Raw genomic sequence first — 24,153 nt, 5'->3', positions numbered from 1 at the left:
CAAGTGGATCACCTGAGGTCAGGAGTTCAAAACCAGCCTGGCCAACATAGTGAAATCCCATCTCTACTAAGAATACAAAAAATCAGCCGGGTGTGGTGGCACATGCCTGTAATCCCAGCTACTTCAGAGGCCGAGGCAGAAGAATTGCTTGAATCTGGGAGGCGGAGGTTGCAGTGAGCTGAGATCTCGCCATTGCACTCCAGCCTGGGCAACAGTGGAACTTCATCTCAAAAAATAATAATAATAATTAAAAAATAAAAACTGTTAATCAGGAGATCAGTTTGGCTTAAAGGCAGAGTTCCATGGGCTTAAAGGCATCTCCAGGGCTAACGATGCCAGGGATCTAGGATACAGCAAAGCTAAAGAAAGGCAGTGCTATATAGATCAGTGTGATGGGGCTTTAATTATTTACTAGCATCATAACTCTACAGGTCTAAGGAAATATTTTTAACAGCTTTACAGCCTGAATGCTTGGGCCTCCTTTCTCTCTCATGGCAACCTGATTGATGGCATATATTTCCACAGTTCTGCAACACATACCAGGAGCACCTCTGCCTGGAAGATACCTTACTTAATGGGGAATCTGCAATGCTGTCAGGCACTACAGTATCCTACACTAGGGTAGGGAATTGGACATTCTGATGTTGTGTATTATCTAAGTGTCTACTATACTGTATTTCTGAATTAAAATCTACAATCTTACCTGAACACACTCTTCCAGGTCCATCTTTTCAAGTTCATGGCAATTCTACAAAGTACAAAAACAAACACAAACATTACAGTACAAACATTTAAAACATGAGAAACTTTTAAGGACAGAAAACTAAGAGGTAATATTAAATACGCTGATAAATTCTTTGGTGTTTCAGAGCTAGTGTCATGCTAATGTTTTTTTCTTTCTTTTGAGACAAGGTCTCACTCTGTCACCCAAGTTGGAGTGCAGTGGTGAAATCATGGCTCACTGCAGCCTTCAACTCCCTGGGCTCAGGTGATTCTCCCACCTCAGCCTCCCAATTAGCTGGGACTATAGGAATGTGCCACCACACCTGGCTAATTTTTGTATTTCTTTTCTTTTTTTTTTTTCTTTTTGAGATGGAGTCTGGCTCTTGTCACCTAGGCTGGAATGCAGTGGCATGATCTCGGCTCACGGCAAGCTCTACCTCCCGGGTTCACGCCATTCTCCTGCCTCAGCCTCCTGAGTAGCTGGGACTACAGGCGCCCGCCACCAGGCCTGGCTAATTTTTTGCATTTTTAGTAGAGACGGGGTTTCACCGTGTGAGCCAGGATGGTCTCGATCCCCTGACCTCGTGATCCGCCCGCCTCGGCCTCCCAAAATGCTGGGATTACAGGCGTGAGCCATCGCGCCCGACCTTTCCTCTTTTTTTTTTTTTTTTGAGACAGAGTTTCGCTCGTTGCCCAGACTGGAGTGCAATGGCAGGATCTCGGCTCACTGCAACCTCCGCCTCCCGGATTCAAGCGATTCTCCTGCCTCAGCCTCCCAAGTAGCTGGGATTACAGGCATGCGCCACCATCACCGGCTAATTTTGTGTTTTTAGTAAAGTCAGGGTTTCTCCATGTTGGTCAGGCTGATCTCGAACTCCTGACCTCAGGTGATCCACTCCCCTTGGCCTCCCCAAGTGCTGGGATTACAGGCATGAGCCACCGCGCCCGGCCTTTTGTATTTCTTACAGAGATGAAATTTCGCCATGTTGCCCGGGCTGGGCTCAAGCGATCTGCTTTCCTTGGCCTTCCAAAATGTTGAGATTACAGGCATGAGCCACTGTACCCAGGCTATGGCCTCCTTTAGTCATGCCATGTGCTGGCCCCCACCTAATTAATATTCTATTGATCTGCCTAAAAGCAAACGACCATCCCCTTGTACCATAACACTGGTCAAAGTCAGTATAATTTTAAATATTATCATATAGTAATTTATAAACCCGTCCAAGTATTAAAATACTCAGGAGAATACAGAAAATCTCCTAAAACCTTTCCATTTAAAACCAGACATGTGTTTCTTTCAATGTTACTTTCATCCACTAGTCATGTACCAAATAACCAATAAGTTTTTTCACAAAGTACCAAGAAGCACCTGCTTAATCTATTAGCTTATGAAATTGTGGAGAATCAAGTCTCATGGGTGGGTGCAGTGGCTCATGTCTGTAATCTCATCACTTTGGGAGGCCAAGGTGAGCGGATGACTTGAGGTTGGGAGTTGAAGACCAGCCTGGCCAACATGGTGAAACCCTGTCTCTACTAAAAATACAAAACTTAGCTGGATGTGGTGGCACATGCTTGTAATCCCAGCTACTCGGGAGGCTGAGGCAGGAGAAATGTTTGAACCTGGGAGGTGGAGGTTGCAGTGAGCCGAGATCGTGTCACTGCACTCCAGCCTGGGTGACAGAGCGAGACCCCATCTCAAAAAAATTTTAAAAAAATTGTTTAAAAAGTATCATGAAGGGGTTTTATATTCTCCAATGCATGTGTGCATTTCTAGGAGCAGTTTGTATTCTTATTGATATCAGTAGGTCTGTAGCTATAGCATGAAACCCCGTCTCACTCACCCAATTCTGCTACCATTTCACATTTCCCTTGCTGCTTGTTCTTCTGAAATAAAAAGCCCTAATAAAACCTATGGAAACAAACCTATGGAACCTAAAGAAAATACTTACCCTGGCTAGAGTGGTAAAGCCCACATCTGTTAATTGAGAACATCTTGCCACTTCCAATATTCTGTTAAAAAAAAAAAAAAAACAGTGAAAGTCAAGCTCTTGGTCCCTGAAAACTGAGTTTATTAAAACAGTAAGAATTTACAAAAACAATCTTCTATTCTCTAAGGACTTTATAATATAGAATGACATTAACAACTAAGCAAGTCTGTATACAGATCTTGCCATTCATTTTCATGGAGTCATCATAAAGTGGTCCTATAAATACCACATTTCAGGGTGATGCAATCAATGAACACAGAAGAATATAATTGAAGCTCGTAGTTAATGCCAAAACGCATGAAATGCATTAAAAGCCTTCTTGATGGCATACTGCTTACCCCCAGAGGGCAGCCTGCTCCTAGAAAACAAAGGAAACGGAGATACTCTATTTCAGTTAATCTCTTGCTGAAATGAATTATTTTCTTTCCTGTTTTAGAAGTAGGTTCACTTAGATTTAAATTGCTTTAAAAAAAAATGTGACAGGCCGGGCATGGTGGCTCACGCCTATAATCCCAACACTTTGGGAGGCCGAGGTGGGCGGATCACCTGAGGTCAGGAGTTCGAGACCAGCCTGGCCAACACGGTGAAACCCCATTTCTACCAAAAATGCAAAAATTAGTCTGGCGTGGTGGCGGGTGCCTGTAGTCCCGGCTACTCGGGAGGCTGAGGCAGGAGAATCGCTTGAACCCGGGAGGTGGAGGTTGCAGTGAGCTGAGATCCCGCCACTGCACTCCAGCCTGGGTGACAGAGCAAGGCTCCGACTCAAAAAAAAAAAAAAAGGGGGGGGGGGGATTGCTCAATTACAGGTCTATCCCAAATATGAAATTCTAGACTTGTGAAAGCTTCCTGCTTTCTCCCACAGGCTCCCGTGGAGGCCCAGTTGAGAGGGAAGCTGAGCTGGCAGCCATTCACCTCTTATTAAGCAACTGTTAAACTCCAATCTAAATACCAACCACAGGATTGGGGAATCAAAAGTAGCTCTCTTCTGTGAAAAGTTGGGCGACCTCTGTAAAATGGTAACAAAGAACATGTTTGTTTATAAAATTCTTACTACTGAAGTTGAAAAAAATTGAAGTTAAAGTATAGGAAACAATTATCAACTGAAAATCAATGAGAAATGGATGGCGGGGTGCGGTGGCTCACACCTATAATCCCAGCACTTCAAGAGGCTGAGGCAGGAGGATCACTTGAGCTCAGGAGTTCAAGACCAGCCTGGGCAACATACCAAGACTTCACCAGTATAAAAAAAATTTTAAATTCTGTCCGGGCGCGGTGACTCACGCCTGTAATCCCTGCACTTTGGGAGGCTGAGGCAGGTGGATCACTTAAGGTCATGAGTTTGAGACCAGCCTGGCCAACATGGTGAAACCCCGTCTCTACTAAAATTACAAAAAATTAGCCAGGCATGGTGGTGGGCACGTGTAGTCCCAGCTATTTGAGAGGTTGAGGCAGGACAATCACTTGAACCCAGGAGGCGGAGTTTGCAGTGAGCTGAGGTCACACCACTGCGCTCCAGCCTGGCAACAGAGCAAGACTTTGTCTCAAAAAAAAAAAAAAAATTTTTTTTTTTAATTCCAAGAGATGGCCAGGTGCGTTGACTCATGCCTGTAATCCCAGAACTTTGGGAGGGCAGATCACCTGAGGCCAGGAGTTTGAGACCACCCTGGCCAACACAGTAAAACCCAATCTCTACCAAAAATACCAAAAAAATTGGCCAGGCATGGTAGCGTATGCCTGTAATCCTGCCTACTCTGGAGGCTGAGGCATGAAAATTGCTTGAACCTGGGAGAAAGAGGTAACAGTGAGCCAAGATCATGCCATTGCACTCCAGCCTGGGCAACAGAGCCAAACTCTGTCTCAAAAAAAAAAAAAAAAAAAAAAAAAAAAAAAAAAAAAAAAAAAAAAGAAAGAAAGAAAGAAAGAAAGAAATGAATGCTACCTAATGGGAAAACACGATCTGACTGGAACACAACTTTTGATTTTCACAGTTGAGAGCTTTTCCATTCTAACAATGTAATGAACCATATAGGGAGATGGAGCTGAAGACTCCTCTCTCTACAGTCGAAAAGGATAATGTGTAAGATATTCAGAGAGAAGTTTGATTACCTCCCCAGCTCTTGAGGAATACTTTAGGCTTCTGATATTACTAATTTTGACCAATAGGTGTATGTTCTCTTAAGAAATTTTGATATTGTAGGCAAAAGGTTTTTTTGTTTGTTTTTTTGAGAGGGAGTCTCACTCTGCCACCCAGGCTGGGAGTGCAACTTCCACCTCCTGGGTTCAGACAGTTCTCCTGTCTCAGCCTCTCGAGTAGCTGGGATTACAGGAGTGGGCCACCAGCCTGTAATTTTTGTATTTTTAGCAGAGACGAGGTTTCACCATGTTGACCAGGCTGGTCTCAAACTCCTGAACTCAGATGATCCGCCCGCCTCAGCCTCCCGAAGTGCTGGGATTACAAGTGTGAGCCACTGCGCCTGGCCACAAAAGTTCTTTCAACAATTATGGTTAGGCCAGGTAATCATCAGAAACAATTTTCTGAAAGTTTTATAGCTTTACAATGATTATTATATGTAAGAAAAGTGGCTTCATAGGCTCAGGAATCAGAGTTCCTGGGTGAATACTTGTTCCTACACTAACTAGCTGAGACCTTGAGCAGGTTACTTTGTCTCTTTGTGCTTCAGTTTTCTCATCTATAAAATGGCAATAACAAGGCTGGGTGTGGTGGCTCACGCCTGTAAACCCAGCACTTTGGGAGGCCGAGGTGGGCAGATCATGAGGTCAGGAGACCATCCTGGCCAATATGATGAAACCCCATCTCTACTAAAAATACAAAAATTAGCTGGGTGTGGTGACACTCGCCTGTAGTCCCAGCTACTAGGGAGGCTGAGGCAGGTTAATCACTTGAACCCGGGAGACGGAGGTTGCAGTGAGCCGAGATCGCGCCACTGCACTCCAGCCTGAGCGACAGAGCAAGACTCTGTTTCAGAAAAAAAAAAAGAAAAAAAAAAAAAAAAAAAAAGGCGATAATAGTGCTTATATGGTGCTATGGAGATTAAACAAATTATTCCTGTTATTGAGAAAGAGTCTCACTCTGTTGCCCAGGCTAGAGTGCAGCGGTGTGATCTTAGCTCACTGCTGCCTTGACCTCCTGGGCTCAAGTGATCCTCTCACTTTAGCCTCCTGAGTAGCTGGGACTACAAGGCACACATCGCCATGCCTGGCTAATTTTTTTATTTTTTGTAGTGACAGGGTTTCGCCATGTTGCCCATGCTGGTCTCAAACTCCTGGGCTCAAGCGATCTTCTAGCCTCGGTCTCCCTAAATGCTGGGATTACAGGTGTGCGCCTCGGCACTCGGCCCTGAATTAGTATTTGTAAAGCACCTAAAGCAACACCTAATTTACAAGTACTATGTAAGTTTATTTTAGAGAACAAAAAGTGTAGCCAGGTGTGGTAGTACATGTCTTTAGTCCCAGCTACTCCTGAGGCTGAGGTGAGATGATCACTTGAGCCCAGGAGATTGAGGCAGGCATACACAACACTGCCTCAAAAGACAATAACAGGCTGGGCACAGTGGCTTTCACCTGTAATCTCAACACTTTGGGAAGCTGAGGTTTGAGGCCAGCCTGAGCAACACAGCCTGACCCCATCTCTACAAAAAGTAAAAAACACAGCATTCTTCAAACTGAGGAGCCAGAGAGAAATAAGACTGTTTTAAAAGCCCATCAGTACAAAAGAGGTATTCCTTTAAGAGTGTCTTTTATTTTTAAATATAGTACCCCCTGCTATGTACCTGGTATCATTACTATGACAAATGACCTCAGGGTGGACCTTTAAAAACTACTTTGAGAAAAGAATTATACAAAAGCATTAATAAGAGAAAATACCTTTCTTTCTATCTCAAGTAATAAAAATGTTGATTTTTTTTCTAGTATGGATAGCAAGTAGTGGAATTTGGGGATTGTTACCCCTTGGTTCACACCAATTACATGAAATCAAATGAGGTACAAAAAGGAAGTAGGTGGGCATCTAAAAGGGACTACCTTAAAATTTCAAAGCGTCTGCAGTGCCTACCTTAAAATTCCAAAGTTCCAAGGAAGAAATATGGGTGAAGGAAACTTTTGTTCTATGATTTTTTTGAGCTAAACAAGAAATGTTTACCTAAGCCGTGGGCAGTTCTGACCTAGAGCATTCAGGATGGCATCTGTGATGTTGGAGCAGCCAGAGGCACAAAGGGATTGTAACTTATGGCACCCTCTGCATATAGTAATGAGACCTTCATCTGTGATTTGCTAAAAAACAAGAGCAAAAAAATCCATAGATATTAGTATCTTAGCAAAACAAAAAAAGAAAAAAATGATAGCTCTGTGAAAATAATCACCAAAAAGGAAATCAAGACATGCTTAACACATTCATCAGATAGCAGACCTAAAAGAAAATGAACACACGTTGTTTCTTCCTTCCAGTTCTCTGTGCTTACCTTTGGTGCAAAGGGAAGAAGCTATAATAGAATTCTGTTGAAAGCTACAATGGAATTCTAATAGAACTGGGATCAGTATGGGGTACATCATAGTTTAGGTTCAATTAAATAATTTTATTTATTTATTTATTTGGAGATAGAGTCTCACTCTATCACCCAGGCTGGAGTGCAGTGGTGCAATCTTGGCTCACTGCAACCTCCACCTCCCAGGTTCAAGCGATTCTCGTGCCTCAGCCTCCTGACTAGCTGGGACTACAAGTGCACGCCACCATGTCCGGCAATTTTTTTTTGTATTTTTAGTAGAGATGGGGTTTTGCCATGTTGGCCAGGCTGGTCTCGAATTCCTGGCCTCAAGTGATCTGCCCACCTCAGCCTCCCAAAGTACTTGAATCACAGGCTTGAGCCACCATGCCTGGCCTCAATTAAATATTAAAACCTAGAAAAAAGATAAGGATATAAGTATTTTAGTAGTATAAATATATCTAAAAGTTCAAATTGACACCGATAAGTTAGTGAAAAAAATTAAACTGTGGATGACAGTTGCAATATTGTATCAGCCACAGCATCCATTTACTTCTATATTTTAGTTTTATAATATAAAGAACATCCTAATTTATAGATAAAAGAGTTGTATCTAACTCAGACACAATTTTGTATTTTTTACAAGTTATTAGACTGGGTGGAGTGGCTCACACATGTAATCCAAGCACTTTGGGAGGCTGAGGTGGGTGGATCACCTGAGGTCGGGAGTTCGAGACCAGCCTGGCCAACATGGTGAAAACCTGTCTCTACTAAAAATACAAAAATTAGCCAAGTGTTGTGGCGCATGCCTGTAATCCCAGCTACTTGGACGGCTGACACAGGAGAATCGCTTGACCCCAGGAGGAGATTTGCACCACTGCACTCCACCAGGCGATAGAGCAAGACAAGAAAAAAAAAAAAAAAAAGGGGACGGGAAGGGAAGGGAAGGGAGGAAGAGAGAGAAAGGAAAGAAGGAAGAAAGAAAGGAAAGAAAGGAAGAAAGAAAGAAAAGAAGAAAGGGAAGGAAGGGAAGGAAGAGAAGAAAGAAAGGAAGAAGGAGGGAGGGAGGGAAGTTAAGTTATTGAGGCCGGGTGTGGTGGCTCAAGCCTGTAACCCCAGCACTTTGGGAGGCGGAGGCGGGTGGATCACGAGGTCAGGAGTTGGAGACCAGCCTGGCCAAGATGGTGAAACCCCGTCTCTACTAAAAATACAAAAATTAGCCAGGCGCGGTGGCGGGTGCCTGTAATCCCAGCTACTCGGGAGGCTGAGGCAGGAGAATCACTTGAACCTGGGAGGTGGAGGTTGCAGTGAGCCAAGATTGTGCCACTGCACTCCAGCCTGGGCGACAGCCTCAGCCTCCCAAAGTGCTGGGATTACAGGCGTGGGCCACCACGCCCGGCCCAGGTACAAATATTTCATAAATAATATCTGGTTGTTTTCTAACCAACTGAGTAATTTGTTGCACAATAAGCCACCTCACATCAAAGATGTTATATTTTTTAAAATATTGCAAGCACACATGCCTACAGTCCCAGCTACTCAGGAGGCTGAAGTGGAATGATCGCTTTAGCCCAGGAGTTCAAGGTTAGTCTGGGCAACATAATGAGACCACCCCCAACTCCCGTAAACAAAAAAAAGGAAAGTTACACATAAACATCTCAACATGGTGGATACTATCAACTCTTCAATTTGTCCTCCAGATTCACTAATTTTGTGTAGGCCTAAAAATAAAAGCTCTCTTCTTGTCTCTGTTTAATAGTCATGTCCATAAATTACAAGGACAACTGAAAAAACAAAATCCCACAACTTTTAATATCCACTGCTTAAATCATGCTTTCAATATCATGCAGCTGACACAAATATAGATAAAAAAATTGGATGCTAAGGCAGATACTAATGAGGATCAAGTAATGAGATACTAACACACGTGGAGGCAGCTAAAAAAGTCCCACACAAACATGATGTATTGTCTTTAGACTATGATAGCCGAGATGTAAAGAGGGAAGTAAGAATCAATACACATGCAAATTTAGCAGGACAAAGATATTTGTGCCACACAATATTAGAAAAGTACCGTAGGGCTGTGCTGCCCTTTCCTTTGTATGTTATAAGAGAGTACTGAGGAAGAAAGATGAGTTAAGTCATACTGTCAATACTTTAAAAAATTGTAGGCCAGGCACGGTGGCTCGCGTCTGTAATCTCAGCACTTTGGAAGGCTGAGGTGAGCAGATCACTTGAGGTCAGGAGTCTGAGACCAGCCTAACATGGCGAAACCCCGTTTCTACTAAAGATACATAAAATTAGCCAGACATGGTGTCACGTGCCTGTAATCCCAGCTACTAGGGAGGCTGAGGAAGGAGAATCGCTTGAACCCAGGAGGCAGAGGTTGCAGTGAGCCAAGATCATGTCATTGCACTCCAGCTTGGGCAACAAGAGCAAAACTCCGTCTCAAAAAAAAAAAAAAAAAAGTAAAATTTACTAAACTTTTATGTTTTTCAAATCTGTCAAGAAAATGAAAGCATCAAAAATGTACTTTAATCACCTCAATAATTTTGGGCAGAGCATGAAATCTCATGAATGCTGAGAATCATTTTATCACGCTGTAGGGAAGAAATGACTCCTGTACTAAGATTTGGGTGAAGGAAAACAATAAAATACACATAAGATAGAATTGGTTCTTTACGTTCACTGTGATTCCTGCCTGCTGGAAGGATGAAGAAACACCAAACTAAACCCACAAATGGTATGTACATATTTATGTCTATATGTGTGTGTATGTAATGTGTATGTATATAGTGTGTAAATATATGTGCATATATATGTGCTTATACATACAGACACACACACTTGTTTTTTGTTTTGAGACAGAGTCTCGCTCTGCTGCCCAGGCTGGAGTGCAGTGGCGTGATCTTGGCTCACCGCTACATTTGCCTCCCAGGTTCAAGTGAGTCTCCTGCCTCAGACTCCTGAGTAGCTGGGATTACAGGCACACACCACCACACTTAGATGGTTTTTGTATTTTTAGTAGAGATGGGGTTTCACCATATTGGCCAGGTTGGTCTCGAACTGCTGACCTCAGGTGATTCACCCGCCTCGGCCTCCCAAAGTGCTGGGATTATAGGCACGCGCGTGTGTGCACACATACACACGAAGCTCTCCAGGAATAGTTTTTCTTTGGCATTTTAAGATAATGATTTCATGTTTACAATAACTGTGGTTGATCTCTCAGGAGTAAACATTCCAGTCTTTTTTTTTTTCTTTTGAGATGGAGTCTGGCTGTGTCGCCCAGGCTGGAGTACAATGGTGCGATCTCAGCTTACTGCAACCCCCACCTCCTGGGTTCAAGCGATTCTCCTGCCTCAGCCTCCCAAATACCTGGGATTACGGGCACACACCACTACGCCCGGGCTAATTTTTGTATTTTTAGTGGAGATGGGGTTTCACCATGTTGGCCAGGCTGGTCTCGATCTCCTGACCTCAAACGATCCACCCGTCTCGGCCTCCCAAAGTGTTGGGATTACAGGTGTGAGCCACTGTGCCTGGCCACATTTCAGTCTTAAAAATGAAATCATGGCCGGGTGCAGTGGCTCATGCCTGTAATCCTAGCACTTTGGGAGGCCAAGGCCGGCAGATCACTTGAGGTCAGGAGTTCTAGACCAGCCTGGCCAACATGGCAAAACCCCATCTCTACCAAAATTAGCCAGGCATGGTGGCACGCCCTGTAATCCCAGCTACTCGGGAAGGTGGGGCAGGAGAATTCCTTGAACCTGGGAGATGGAGGTTGCAGAAAGCCGAGATCGCACCACTGCACTCCAGCCTGGGCGACACAGCGAGACTCCGTCTCTAAATAAATAAATAAATAAATAAAATGAAATTAGGCAAATTCTCATAGTCAGCAACTATAGTAATCGGAATTGTAAGAAAGAGCCCAGGTAGCTCACGCCTGTAATCCCAGCACTTTGCGAGGCTGAGGCAGGCAGATTGCTTGAGCCCAGATATTTGAGACCAGCCTGGCAACATAGGGAGACCCTATCTCTACAAAAAAATTAAAAAATTAGCCAGGTGTGGTGGCACACACCTGTAGTCCAAGCTACTTAGAAGGCTGAGGTGGAAGGATTGCTTGAGCCCTGTAGTTGGAGGTTGCTGTGAGCTGTGATCATGCCACTAATAGTCCAGTCTGAGTGACAGAGTGAGACTTCACCTCAAAAAAAAAAAAGGAACTCATCACTTTTTTCTTTGCCATGAGCAACTCTCATTCCAAGGCAAATACATTTGTAATTTTTAAGGCAAGAGAAAAAAGCTAAAGGTGTACTGTTGGCCAGGCACGTGGCTCACACCTGTATTTCCAGCACTTTGGGAGGCTAAGCCAGGTGGATTGCTTGAGCCCAGGAATTCGAGACCAACCTGGCCAACATGGCAAAACCCCATCTCTACAAAAAAATACAAAAATTAGCTGAGTGTGGTGGCACATGTCTGTAGTCCCAACTACTAGGGAGGCTGAGGTGGAAGAATCACTTGAGCCCGGGAGGTGAAGGTGAGCAAAAATCACACCACCGCATTCCAGCCTGGGTAACAGAGCAAGACTCTGTCCCAAAAATTAGGCCATGGCAGTGGCTTACGCCTGTAATCCCAGCACTTTGGGAGGCCGAGGCAGGCAGATCACCTGAGGTCAGGAGTTTGAGACCAGCCTGGTCAACATGGCAAAAACCTGTCTCTACTAAAAATACAAAAATTACCAGCCTGGCCAACATAGTGAAACCCCATCCCTACTAAAAATACAAAAAAATTAGCCAGGTGTGGTGACAGGCGCTTGTAATCCCAGCTACTTGGGAGGCTGAGGCAAGAAGAATCGCTTGAACCTGGGAGGCGGAGGTTGCAGTGAGCCGAGATCGTGCCTCTGCACTCCAGCCCAGGCAACAGTGCAAGACTCCGTCTCAAAAAAAAAAAAAAAAAAAATTAGCCGGGCATGGTGACACACACTTGCAATCCTAGATACTCAGGAGGCAGAGGTAGGAGAATTGTTTGAACCCAGGAAGCAGGGTTGCAGTGAGCCGAGATAGCGTCACTGCACTCTAGCCTGGGCGACACAGTCAGACTCTGCCTCAAAAAAAAAAAAAAAGTAGCTGGGTGTGGCGTGTAATCCCAGCAATGCAGGAGGCTGAGGCAGGAGAATCGCTTGAGCCTAGGAGGTGGAGGTTGGCTGCAGTGAGTGCAGATCTCACCACTGCCCTTGAGCCTGGGTGACAGAGTAAGACTTTGCCTCAAAATAAATAAATAAGTAAATAACAAAATAAAGATGTACTGTTAACATTCTAGGTGCCTGAATAGTTTCAGCAAATTATCTGAGTAGAATTCAGGGGTTTTGGGGTAGACACAAAAAAGCTGATAGTTTGAACAAGACAAAACGCTAAATATAGATGCTACTTGAAAATAATTTGACGAGTATATATTGCTCATCATCTTATTTATTTTTTTGAGACAAGGTCTCACTCTGTTGCCCGAGCTGGAGTGCTGTGGCATGATTTCAGCTCACTGCACCTCAACCTCCCAAGTTCAACTGATCTTCCCACCTCAGCCTCCCAAGTAGCTGGGACTACAGGCACACACCACCAAACCCAGCTAATTTTTGCACCTTTTGTAGAGACGGGGTTTTGTCATGTTGCCTAGGCTGGTCTCAAACTCCTGGACTCAAGCAGTCTGCCTGCTTCAGCCTCCCAAAGTGCTGGGATTACAGGCATGAGCCACCGTGCCCAGCTTGACTGCAATTTTAAATACTAAACTTGTGAATCATTTACATTTTAAAAGTAGACAGTTTTTTTAAGTATGTAAGAAAGGGGTGGAGCTACAGTTAGTTCATCTGGAATTCTGCATAAGCTAGCTACCTCCTATCTTATCTATGCCAAGGCCCCTAGGAATGAGTATTGTTAAGCATGTCAAAAGTCATCTGTGTGTTTACTTTGTCACTAGGGTTGTGGTAGAAAAACAATACTGGTCTTGATGACTGAAGCTCTTAAAATAGCTCTTAAAAATTTTAATGAAATGAATTACTAAAACAGAAGAGTTGTGAGAAGGGATGTTTACCAAGCAAGTCTGCAAGTTCAAAGTCACCAGTTCAGGGCAGTGTGCACCTATGTACTTGAGAGCTTCATCTTCTAGCTAGAAAGATTAAAAATTAAGAAAAAAATGATTATTGACATTGTCTCAAAGGAAAGAGATTTAAGAATGTACACATTCATTCATACATTCTAATACAGCCAACCAAGTTTCGAAGGAACAATGAATCAGAAAATACGCTATGATCACATAACAGTATAATTCTTATTATGATTCTCAGTATTTTTAAAATCAGCTTTGACCACATTCAAATTCACATAATCATCAAATCAAGAACAAAGATGAAGTAAACACTGCCTAGTTTTTATGGGTTTTACTTCTGATAAATTAAATATACCTGACAGCATTTTACTGAGGGCCCATGAAACTAAAATAATTTTCAAACTTCTACACACCCCTTATAAAGTTTTTTATAAACAAACTTTGAGGAAATACAGCCAAGAAAGGAATCCAGTGTTCCTCTCCCACTGGAAGATAGGTGCCATGCTTACAGTGCTGAGAACTGATGGTAAGTAACTGATTATAATGATACATTCCAATTAGTATTTTTCAGGATTCCTTAAATAACCAGAAGCTCAAGCTGTTGTTTTAAGGCAGTCATACATCTGAAATTCTCTTTCAAACAATGGAACCCCTCTCATCGTGATAAAAGAATCAGGGCACTTTTAATGGAATCCAAGTTATGGTTTTAGTAACCATTAATAAAATAAAGTAGAGCCTAGCCTTAGTTTGTCAGCCACAATTTAAATCCACTCAATTTCTTTCCAGAGGCTAACTAATCAATTCTTTTTTTCACTATAAAACACTGAGATAGTAAAATTTTTAATGACAAAATATGTTGGATTTGTAATGTGACTGGCAGGAAATAAGCATCAATACTATAAAATGCAGGTTGCTGTACACTTGGCATATTTAAGAAACACTGGTTAAAAAACAAGTGGAAATTGCTAAGACTGCCTTCTTTGCCTATCCAGTTCAAAGTATCAGGCAGTGACAACAAGCCAAGTTTTCTTTTCAGCACAAATTAAACTGCATGGAACTCTTCTTGACCATGGTGTATCTTTAATATAATCTTATATTTACACCTTGTCTCCCTCCTCCTCAAGTTTATTTTTGGTCAGATGTTAATTCTTCTCATTCTTTTATCCTAAGGAAAACACTTTAATTTTTGGTAAGCATTTGTCTTTTGTCAATAATACACACAACTAACCTTTCCCTCCAGACAAACATCTTGGGGCTGTCTATAAAGAGCTCATGATTCATTCACGATTCTTCCGAATTTCACAAGCCCTACATGGAGTATTACCTGCGTGCAGCCTTTTAAGAATAAGGCCTTGAGACCCCCACAGCCCCTCACTAGTGCTTGAATGCCATCCTTGGTTACTTGGTCACACCAGGAAATGTTCAACTGCTCCAACAGTGGACATCCCTCACTTAGGATAAAACAAAATAAGAGAAACATATCACTAAATCCAATTCCAAAAACACCAACGTCTCAATTTATTGGCTGTTTAGTAAAGGAATGGAAACATTCCCATTTTTTCCCACAAGAAAAAACATATTTACCTAATGTATATTTAGATTTATCAATGTGGTATTCACATGGGACTATACCATTAGCAGGAACATCTAAAATCCAGCTTAACCAACAAACACAAAGCATTATGATGTTTTTCAGATTTATATTCCTTTTGTACTTATCACATATCTCAAAGCTCTCTAGACAAAAAATGGAAATTAAGTGATTTATTCTAGTTTACAGAGTAATTAATAAAGAGCTCCGATTCAAAACCAGATTCTCCATCGAGCAATGCTATTACCGGTTGAGTATCCCTTATCTTAAATGCTTGGTACCAGCAGTGTTTCAGATTTCAGATTTTGCAATATTTGCATTATACTTACATAGCTGAGTATCCCATATCTGAAAATCTGAAGTGCCCCAGTGAGCAGTTCCTTTGAGTGTCACATTGATACTCAAAAAGTTTGGGATTTTGAAGCATTTCAGATTTTCTTCTCTTTCTTTTTTTTTTTTGAGACAGGGTCTCGTTCTGTCACCCAGGCTGGAGTGCAGTGGCGCCATCAGGGCTCACTACAGCTGTGACCTCCATGGCTCTACTGATCCTCCCGCCTCAGTCCCTCAAGTAGCACCCAGCTGCATTTTGGATTTTTGAAACGGGGATATTCAACTCACAGTACCAAAGTAGTAATGAAGCCTTTTAAACTTTTATTTTAAAAAATTACAAAGGCCCTGTGTATTTCGTTATCTGAGATGTTTCTAGAGTACCGCTTTTGTAGGCTGAATTTAGGATATCTTATGTCCGATCTCTGCCTTCAAAATACTAGTTTCATTGTTGATTCCATCTACTCTTAATAGTTTAGCTTCATATTTGTATTATGGATGAATTCCAAGTTTTCTATAATATTCTTCAGAAAAACACTCCATAAATTGTTTGAAATATTCCTGCCTGCAGAAAAGATCCAGAAGATAAAGGCATGATATCCCGGTTCAAGTTCATTCTCCAATATTAATAGTTTAACTTCAGGCAAATGACTTTAGGAAGCCTGTCTGAACCTCTCTTAGTCTAAGATTAGCCCCATAGCTCTCTGTTTTCCCAAAACTGAGGTACTCATTCCTACCATAGCATTTATTCCACAATAACAGTTGACTGTGAGCAACTTAAGGGCAGCAATATCTTACTCGGTTACATCTCATGGTTGCATCACAGTACCTGGCAGTCAACAGCTTTCTAGATTTTCTTAGCTGTAAAATGCCCATCCACTCTACTTCACAAAGCTTTTAAATAAATAAGATCATTTATGTGAAAATATTTTATAAATGATAAAAGTTGTTATATTATCAAGTTTATTAGCCTACACAGCAAACCGTCTTAGGTACATGTGTTCAATATTCACAAAGAAGGTCTAAAAGGAGCCACATTTTAGATTATTTATACTCTACTTAACTAAATTTGTATTTCTTTTTTCTTGAGATGAGGTCTCGTTCTGTTGCCCAGCCTGGAGTGCAGTGGCACGATTACAGCTCACTGCAGCCTCAACCTGCTGGGCTCAAGTGATCCTCCTGCTTCAGTCCCCTGAGCAGCTGGGACTACAGGGGTATGCCACCACGCCTGGCGAATTTTCTTATTTTTTTTAGTAGAGACAGGGTTTCCCTATGTTGCGCAGGCTGGTCTAGAACTCCTGAGCTCAAGCGATCCTCTTACCATGGCCTCCCAAAGTGCTGGGATTACAGGTGTGAGCCATCACGCCTGGCCTCAGGGACCCTTTTTAAAGCACTTTATATTCATTAGGTTGAGCCACATGTAGCTGTCATTCTTATAACATGAAAACTGTCAAATACTAGCAAAACTTTATATGGTGTTGCCTAATACCTTGTTAAACCTTAATAAAATGTTATGAGGTGATAAGAAAAAGCTCAGAAAGGTTATGTTCGCTTAAAGTACCTGGTTAATAATCTGGCTCCAGATACCCGTTTTAAGCACTAAGCTATAACACGTGCCCTTTCTTTCTTTTTTTTTGTTTTTTTGAGACAGAGTCTCACTCTGTCAGCACATTGGAGTGCAATGGTGTGCTCTTGGCTTACTGCAACCTCTGCCTCCCAAGTAGCTGGGACTACAGGCGCACGCCACCATGCCCAACTAATTTTTATATTTTTAGTAGAGACGGGGTTTCACCATGTTGGCCAGGATGGTCTTAACCTCTTGACCTCGTGATCTGCCTGCCTCGGCCGCCCAAAATGCTGGGATTACAGGCGTGAGTCTTCATGCCTGGCTTTATTTTCTTTTTGAAAATAAGACTTCATAAAAATCTAATTGTTTATGTATAAACTGTACTACCCTGTTCAGAAATCCTAGTTACCTCTAGTCATTTCACTTTAGTATGTCCCATAATTGTAATTTGGGCAAGTGGTAAAACAAATTATCTATTCTGAACTATAGAATATATCCATAAAACAGAGTTGCCTTCAATTCCAACTTTATATCAATTATTTTTTTAAAATATGTATTTTTTTTTGATTACTTGACATGCTTATTATAAGAAATTTACCTCAGAGCTTTTAGAGACATGTTTGTTATTGATGTACAGGAAGCCAAGTCAAGGTGCCTGAGTTTGGAACAGAACTTGCTAAGGCTAGTACATGTACTGAAAAATGGAAAAAGGAGAAAATAATGAATAAACAAGACAAGTACACATCCTTGGTATATCAGACACTGTTCTTATTAAACACATGTGTATATATAAGAACTGTAAAATTTTCATACCCCTAAAAAAGCAGTTATATATCCTAGGACCCTTCACATTGAGGAAGAGACAGATACCATTCACAAAGAAAAAAGGCTGTGCTGCATATGAGAATTTGAATGAGGGGAAGATGGTGTTTGATTCACATTTTAAAATGTTAACAGCAATTGACAACATGATACTTAATGTGAGTTCGAAGAGATCTATATGCATTTTGCAAATCCAGAAACACCAGAAGCTAATGGCTATCTACCAGACGTAGTCAAACATGAAGAAGAAATGCTCTGCATGTTTTTTCACTTAAATCCCTACTCAAGATAACCTTTTGCATAACACTAATGTAGGAACTGGATTTTTGCAAGGTATACAAAGGATGGACTGGTCTGGTATTGGGCTGAAAAAAGTAAGTTATGTATTAAAGACTTTTTTCTGCTGGTCAAGTTCTCATTTTAATATTTAACAGATCATGGAAAACTTCAAATATAAACAAGAGTAAATAATACAGAGAACCCACATGTACCATCAGTAAACTTCAACATTTATCAATACTGTTTTTCTTTTTGAGACAATCTTGCTCTGTTGCCCAGGCTGGAGAGCAGTGTTGCAATCTAGGCCCACTGCAACCTCCATTTCCGGGTTCAAGCAATTCTCATGCCTCAGCCTCCTAAGTAGCTGGGACCACAGACACACACCACCACACCTAGCTAATTTTTCATATTGTTTGTAGAGACGGGGTTTTGCCATGTTAGCCAGGCTGGTCTCCAACTCCGGGCCTCAAGTGATCCGCCTGCCTCAGCCTCCCAAACTGCTGGGATTACAAGTGTGAGCCACTGTGCCTGGCCCAACATTTATCAATATTCCACTATTAAATATTTTTATTTCTTGGGAGGCTGAGGTGGGTGGATCACCTGAGGTCTGGAGTTCTAGACCAGCCTGACCAACATCGTGAAACCCCGTCTCTACTAAAAATACAAAATTAGCCGAGCGTGGTGGCACATGCCTGTAATCCCAGCTACTTGGAAGGCTGAGGCAGAAGAATGGCTTGAGCCCAGGAGGCGGAGGTTGCAGCGAGCCAAGATTGCACCATTGCACGCACTCCAGCCTGGGCAACAAGAGTGAAACTCTGTCTCAAAAAAAAAATTTTTTTATGCCATCTCTTCTTCCCCCCTTTTTTATTCCAGGATTTTAAAGCCAATTCCACACATATCATTTTACCTGTAAATATTTCAGTATCTATTTCTTTTTTTTTTTTTTTTTTTTTGAGACAGAGTCTTGTTCTTGTCGCTCAGGCTGGTGTGCAATGGCACGATCTTGGCTCAATGCAACCTCCGCCTCCTGGGTTCAAGCAATTCTCTTGCCTCAGCCACCCAAGTAGCTGGGATTACAGGCGCCTGCCACCATGCCCAGCTAATTTTTGTATTTTTAGTAGAGACGGGTTTTCGCCATGTTGGCCAGGCTGGTCTTGAACTCCTGACCTTGTGATCTGCCTGCCTCGGCCTCCCAAAGTGCTGAAATTACAGGCATGAGCCACCACACCCGGCCTTGGTATCTATTTCTAATAGGTAAATACTTTAATTTATTAATATCATCTGATACTGAAATGTGCTAACTTTTCTCCAATTATATCATAAATGTTTTTGACAAGTTGATTTGTTCAAATTAGGATCCAAACAAGAGTCACACATTCTCTTTGGCTGATATGTCTCCTAGGTCTTTGTGAGGGCCAATGTTTTCATTTCTTTTTTCTTTTTTTGTTACAGACAGGGTCTCACTCTGTCACCCTGGCTGGAATGCAGTGGCACTATCATAACTCAATGTAACCTCGAACTCCTGGGCTCAAGCGATCTCCCACTTCAGCCTCCTGAGTAGCAAGGACTACAGATACGTGCCATCACACCTAATTAAAAAAATTTTTTTGTAGAGACAGGGTCTAACTATGATGCCCAAGCTAGTCTCGAACTTTTGGCCTCAAGTTATCCTCTTGCCTTGGCCTTCCAGAGTGCTGGGATTACAAGCATGATCTACCACACCTGGCTTGTTTTCATTTCTTTTGGGTAGAGTCCTAGGAATGAAATTGCTAGATCCTATGGCAAGGTTATGTTTGACTTTGAAGAAAACTGCCAAACTGTTTCCCAAATTGGCCGTACCATTTTACATTCCCGCCAGAAATTCATGAGGGACCCAGTTTTTCCAAATCCTTGTCAACACTTGGCATTGTCTCTCTTTTTGAATACAGCTATCTTAGTGTGTATGGTGTGGAATTGCATTGTGGTTTTACTTTACAATTCTGTAATGAAAACTTTTTTTTTTTTTTTTTGAGATGGACTCTGTCACCCGGGCTGGAGTGCAGTGGCATGATCTCAGCTCACTGCAACCTCTGCCTCCCAGGTTCAAGTGATTCTTCTGCCTCAGCCTCCAGAGTAGCTGGGACTACAGGCGCACACCAACACACCCAGCTAATTTTTTTTGTAGTTTTAGTAGAGACGGGGTTTCACCAAGTTAGTCAGGCTGGTCTCAAACTCCTGACCTCAAACGATCCGCCCACCTTGGCCTCCCAAAGTGCTGGGATGGCACACATGGTGAGCCACCGCACCTGGTGTAAATACCTTTTCTTATGCTTATTTGCCATTCCTATGTCTTCGGTGAAATGTCTATCCAAGACTTCAGCCCATTTTTTTTCGTTTAATTGTCTTCTCATTATTAATTCTAAGAGTTTTCTATAGACTCTTGAGAGAAGCACTGTTATTAGATATATGACCTGCAAATACTTTCTCCCAGTCTGTGTCCTGTCTTTTCATTTTCTTTCTTTTCTATCTTTTAAATTAGAGTTGGAGTCTTGCCAGAAACACCAGTCAGGCTAGATTTGCTCTTCTGGGCTTAAGTGATCCTCCTGCCTCAGCCTCCCAAGTAGTTGAGACTACAGGTATAGGTCATGGTCCCTGGCCTTTTCCGATTATTATTTTTTTAATTTTTTCCCCCTCAGACAATCAGGTGAAGTGACCTTTTTTATTTTTTTAAGTTAATGGTATCTTTAGAAGCATTATTTTTTTTCCCTAAGACACAGTCTTGCTTTGTCACCCAGGCTGGAGTGCTGTGGCGCGATCTCGGATCACTGCAACCTCTGCCTCACAGGTTCAAGCGATTCTCCTGCCTCAGCCTCCAGAGTAGCTGGGAGGCACGTGCCGCCACACTCGGCTAATTTTTTGTATTTTCAGTAGAGACAGGGTTTCACTGTGTTAGTCAGGATGGTTTCAAACTCTTGACCTTGTGATCTGCCCACCTCGGCCTCCCAAAGTGCTGGGATTATAGGCATGAGCCACCGTGCCTGGCAGAAGCATAAAGGTTTTTAATTTCAATGAGGTACAATTTATCATTTTTTTCTTTATAGCTTGTCTATGTGTGGGCTCCTTTCTAGGCACTTTATTTTAATCCACTGACTGATATGTTTACGCTTATACCACCAGCACATTGGCCTGATGACCGTTCCTGTAATAATAACCCTTCAAATCAGGTAGTATAAGTCCCCAAACTTCACTGTCCATCAAAATTGATTTCATTATTCTAGAACCTCTGCATTTGCACATGAATTTAGAATCAGCCTTTCAATTTCAACAAAAAAACCTATTGGGATTTTTTATTGGAACTGCACTGAATCTGTAGAACAATTTAAGGAAAACAAGTATCTTAACAATATTGAGTTTTTAGGCCAGTCTCAGTGGCTCAGGCCTGTAATCCCAACACTCTGGGAGGCTGAGGCAGGCAGGCTGCTTGAGCCCAGAGTTTGAGACCACCTTGGGCAACATGGTGAAATTATCTCTCTACCCAAAATAGAAAAATTAGCCGGGCATGGTGGCACACACCTGTAGTCCCAGCTACTTGGGAGGCTGAGGAGGGAGCCCAGGAGATGGAGGGTGCAGTGAGCTGTGGTTGTGCCACCACTGCATTCCAGCCTGGACGACAGAGAAAGACCCTATCTCAAGAAACAAACAACAAAAAAAACCAAACTAAAACAATACTGAGTTTCTAAATCTATATGTATGAGGCCAGGAGTGGTGACTCACGCCTGTAATCCCAGCACTTTGGGAGGCCGAGGCAGGCAGATCAGTTGAGGCCAGTAGTTCAAGACCAGCCTGGCCAAAATGGTGAAACCCTGCCTCTACTAAAAATACAAACAAAAATTAGCCGGGTGTGGTGGCAAGTGCCTGTAATCCCAGCTACTCAGGAAGCTGAGGCACGAGAATTACTTGAACCTGGGAGGCAGAGGTTGCAGTTAGCTGAGACTGTGCCACTGCACTCCAGCCTGGGCAATAGTGCGAGACTCAGTCTCAAAAAAAAAAAAAAAAAAAAAAATTCTATGTTTATTTCTCTATCATTTACTTAAGTCTTTTTAAAATTTTCTTTTCTCTAATTTTTGTTAGTGATCATTTTATAATTTTTAGTGTATATGATGACTTACACATTATTTTTAAGTTTATCCTTATATTTTTTATATTTTTGGGTATTACTATAAATGATGTATCTTAAACTTCATTTTCCAATTGCTGATTGCTAGTATACAGAAATAGAATTGAGTTTTTGCAAAGTAGTCATGTATCTCATTACTTTGCTAGAACTCAGTGGATCTAGTAGCTTTGATAGATTCCATGGACTTTGCTATGAATCCAATTATACCATTATGTGAATGCCTTTTATAATCCTTCCTCTATTGCATTAGGCACAACATCCAGTACATGTTGAACAGCTGTGGTAAGACCTGATATCCTTGCCTTGTTCCTGATGTTAGGGAATCTTTCATCTCAGGAAGTCTTTCACCATCAAATATGATGTTGTAAGAGATTTTTCACATATATACTTGATCAGGTTGAAGAAGTTACGTTATCTTATTTGTCCACAAACTTTTTTTTGAGACAGGGCTTCAGTCTTTCACCCAGGCTGAAGTGCAGTGGCATGATCACAGTTCACTATACCCTCAACCTCCTGGACCCAAGCGATCCTCCCACCTCAGCCTCCGAGTAGATAGGAACACAGGTGTGCGCCACCATGCCCAACTAACATTTTATTTTTTGTAGAGATGGGGTCCCACTACGTTGCCCAAGCTGGTCTCAAACTCCTGGGTGCAAGCAATCCTCCTGCTTTAGCTTCCCAAAGTGTTGGGATTACAGGCATGAGCCAATGCACTCAGCCTGTGCGTGTTCTTTCTTGACTAATCTAGGCAGAGGTTAATCAAGCTTATTCATTTTATTTTGAACAATCAACTTTTACTTCATAAGTCTTCTCCATTCTGTACTTTTTTTTTTTTTTTTTAAGACAGAGTGTCGCTCTGTCGCCCAGGCTGGAGTGCAGTGGCGCACTCTCGGCTCACTGCAAGCTCCGCCTCCCGGGTTCATGCCATTCTCCTGCCTCAGCCTCCAGAGTAGCTGGGACTACAGGAGCCTGCCACCACGCCCGGCTAATTTTTTGTATTTTTAGTAGAGACGGGGTTTCACCATGTTAGCCAGGATGGTCTCCATCTCCTGACCTCGTGTTCACCCGCCTCAGCCTCCCAAAGTGCTGGGATTACAGGCACTAGCCACCGCGCCTGGCCACCTATTTTTTATTTCATGGATTTCCAGTATTATTTCCTTCCTTCCTTTGGATTTAATTTACTTTTTTCTATTTTTTTCTTCCTTTTTGGTAGGTAGGGAGGGAGGGAGGAGAGAGGAGAGACTCTTTTCTAGCTCTCTAAGCAGATTAGATTCTTGATTTTAAAACTTTTTTTTTTTTTTTTTTTTTGAGATGGAGTCTCATTCTGTCACCCAGGGTGGAGTACAGTGGCACAATCTCAGCTCACTGCAACCTCTGCCTCCTGGGTTGAAGCGATTCTCCTGCCTCAGTCTCCGAAGTATCTGGGACCACAGACATGCATCACCACGCCAGGCTAATTTTTTGTATTTTTAGTAGAGACGGGGTTTTGTCATGTTGGCCAGGCTGTTCTTGAACTCTTGATCTCAAGTGATCCACCTGCGTCGGCCTCCCAAAGTACTGGGATTACAGGTGTGAGGCACTGTGCCCGGCCAAACTTTTCTTTTCTAATATTAGCATTTGATGCTATACATTTTGCTCTAAGCAATACCTTAGGCGCATTCCACAAATTTAGAAAGTTATATTCTCATTATCACTCAATGAAACATATTTTCTAAATTTCTTCGTAAGCAATTCTTTGAACTACGGGTTATTCCGAAGTATGTCATTTAATTTTCTAATCTTCCAGGTATCTGTTATTAATTTCTACTTTAATTTTGTTGAGGTCACAGAACATACCCAATATGATTTTAATCCTTCCAAATGTATTAAAATTTGTTTTATGGCTCATTATTTGGTTTGTCCTATTGAATATTCCAAATGTACTTGAAGAGAATGTTTATTCTGATGCTTTTTGGTGTAACAATCTATAAATGTTAATTATATCAAGTTCATTGACAGTGTTGCTGAAGTCCTTAACAGCTTTACTGCTTTTTGGCATACTTGTTTTATAAGCCAGGGGTACTATTTAATACCTTTTTTTCATCTAATTTTTTTCCTTAAATTTA

General features: G+C 42.0%; 1 protein-coding gene across 8 annotated transcripts in view; it reads right to left on the bottom strand.

Moving 5' to 3' along the window:
* The window catches only part of FBXL20 (F-box and leucine rich repeat protein 20), a 125,790-nt gene that overhangs the window by 7,489 nt on the left and 94,148 nt on the right, over positions 1-24,153 (bottom strand). For 5 of the 8 annotated variants that reach the window (XM_009432282.4, XM_009432278.5, XM_009432280.5 and 2 more), the window contains 6 exons: positions 17,390-17,485; positions 14,631-14,757; positions 13,292-13,366; positions 6,871-7,001; positions 2,673-2,733; positions 704-748 (listed from right to left, as the gene is read on the bottom strand). In XM_009432282.4, the coding sequence (XP_009430557.1) occupies positions 704-748; positions 2,673-2,733; positions 6,871-7,001; positions 13,292-13,366; positions 14,631-14,757; positions 17,390-17,485 (535 nt within the window). The remainder of the gene's footprint in view (positions 1-703; positions 749-2,672; positions 2,734-6,870; positions 7,002-13,291; positions 13,367-14,630; positions 14,758-17,389; positions 17,486-24,153) is intronic. The other 3 variants (XM_009432281.5, XM_063798623.1, XM_001172438.8) reach the window with 1 other exon arrangement.

Source organism: Pan troglodytes, chromosome 19, assembly GCF_028858775.2.
Source record: "Pan troglodytes isolate AG18354 chromosome 19, NHGRI_mPanTro3-v2.0_pri, whole genome shotgun sequence".
Classification (NCBI taxonomy): domain Eukaryota; kingdom Metazoa; phylum Chordata; class Mammalia; order Primates; family Hominidae; genus Pan; species Pan troglodytes.
The sequence above is the reverse complement of the archived record's forward strand: the minus strand, read 5'-3'. Positions and strand labels throughout refer to the sequence as shown.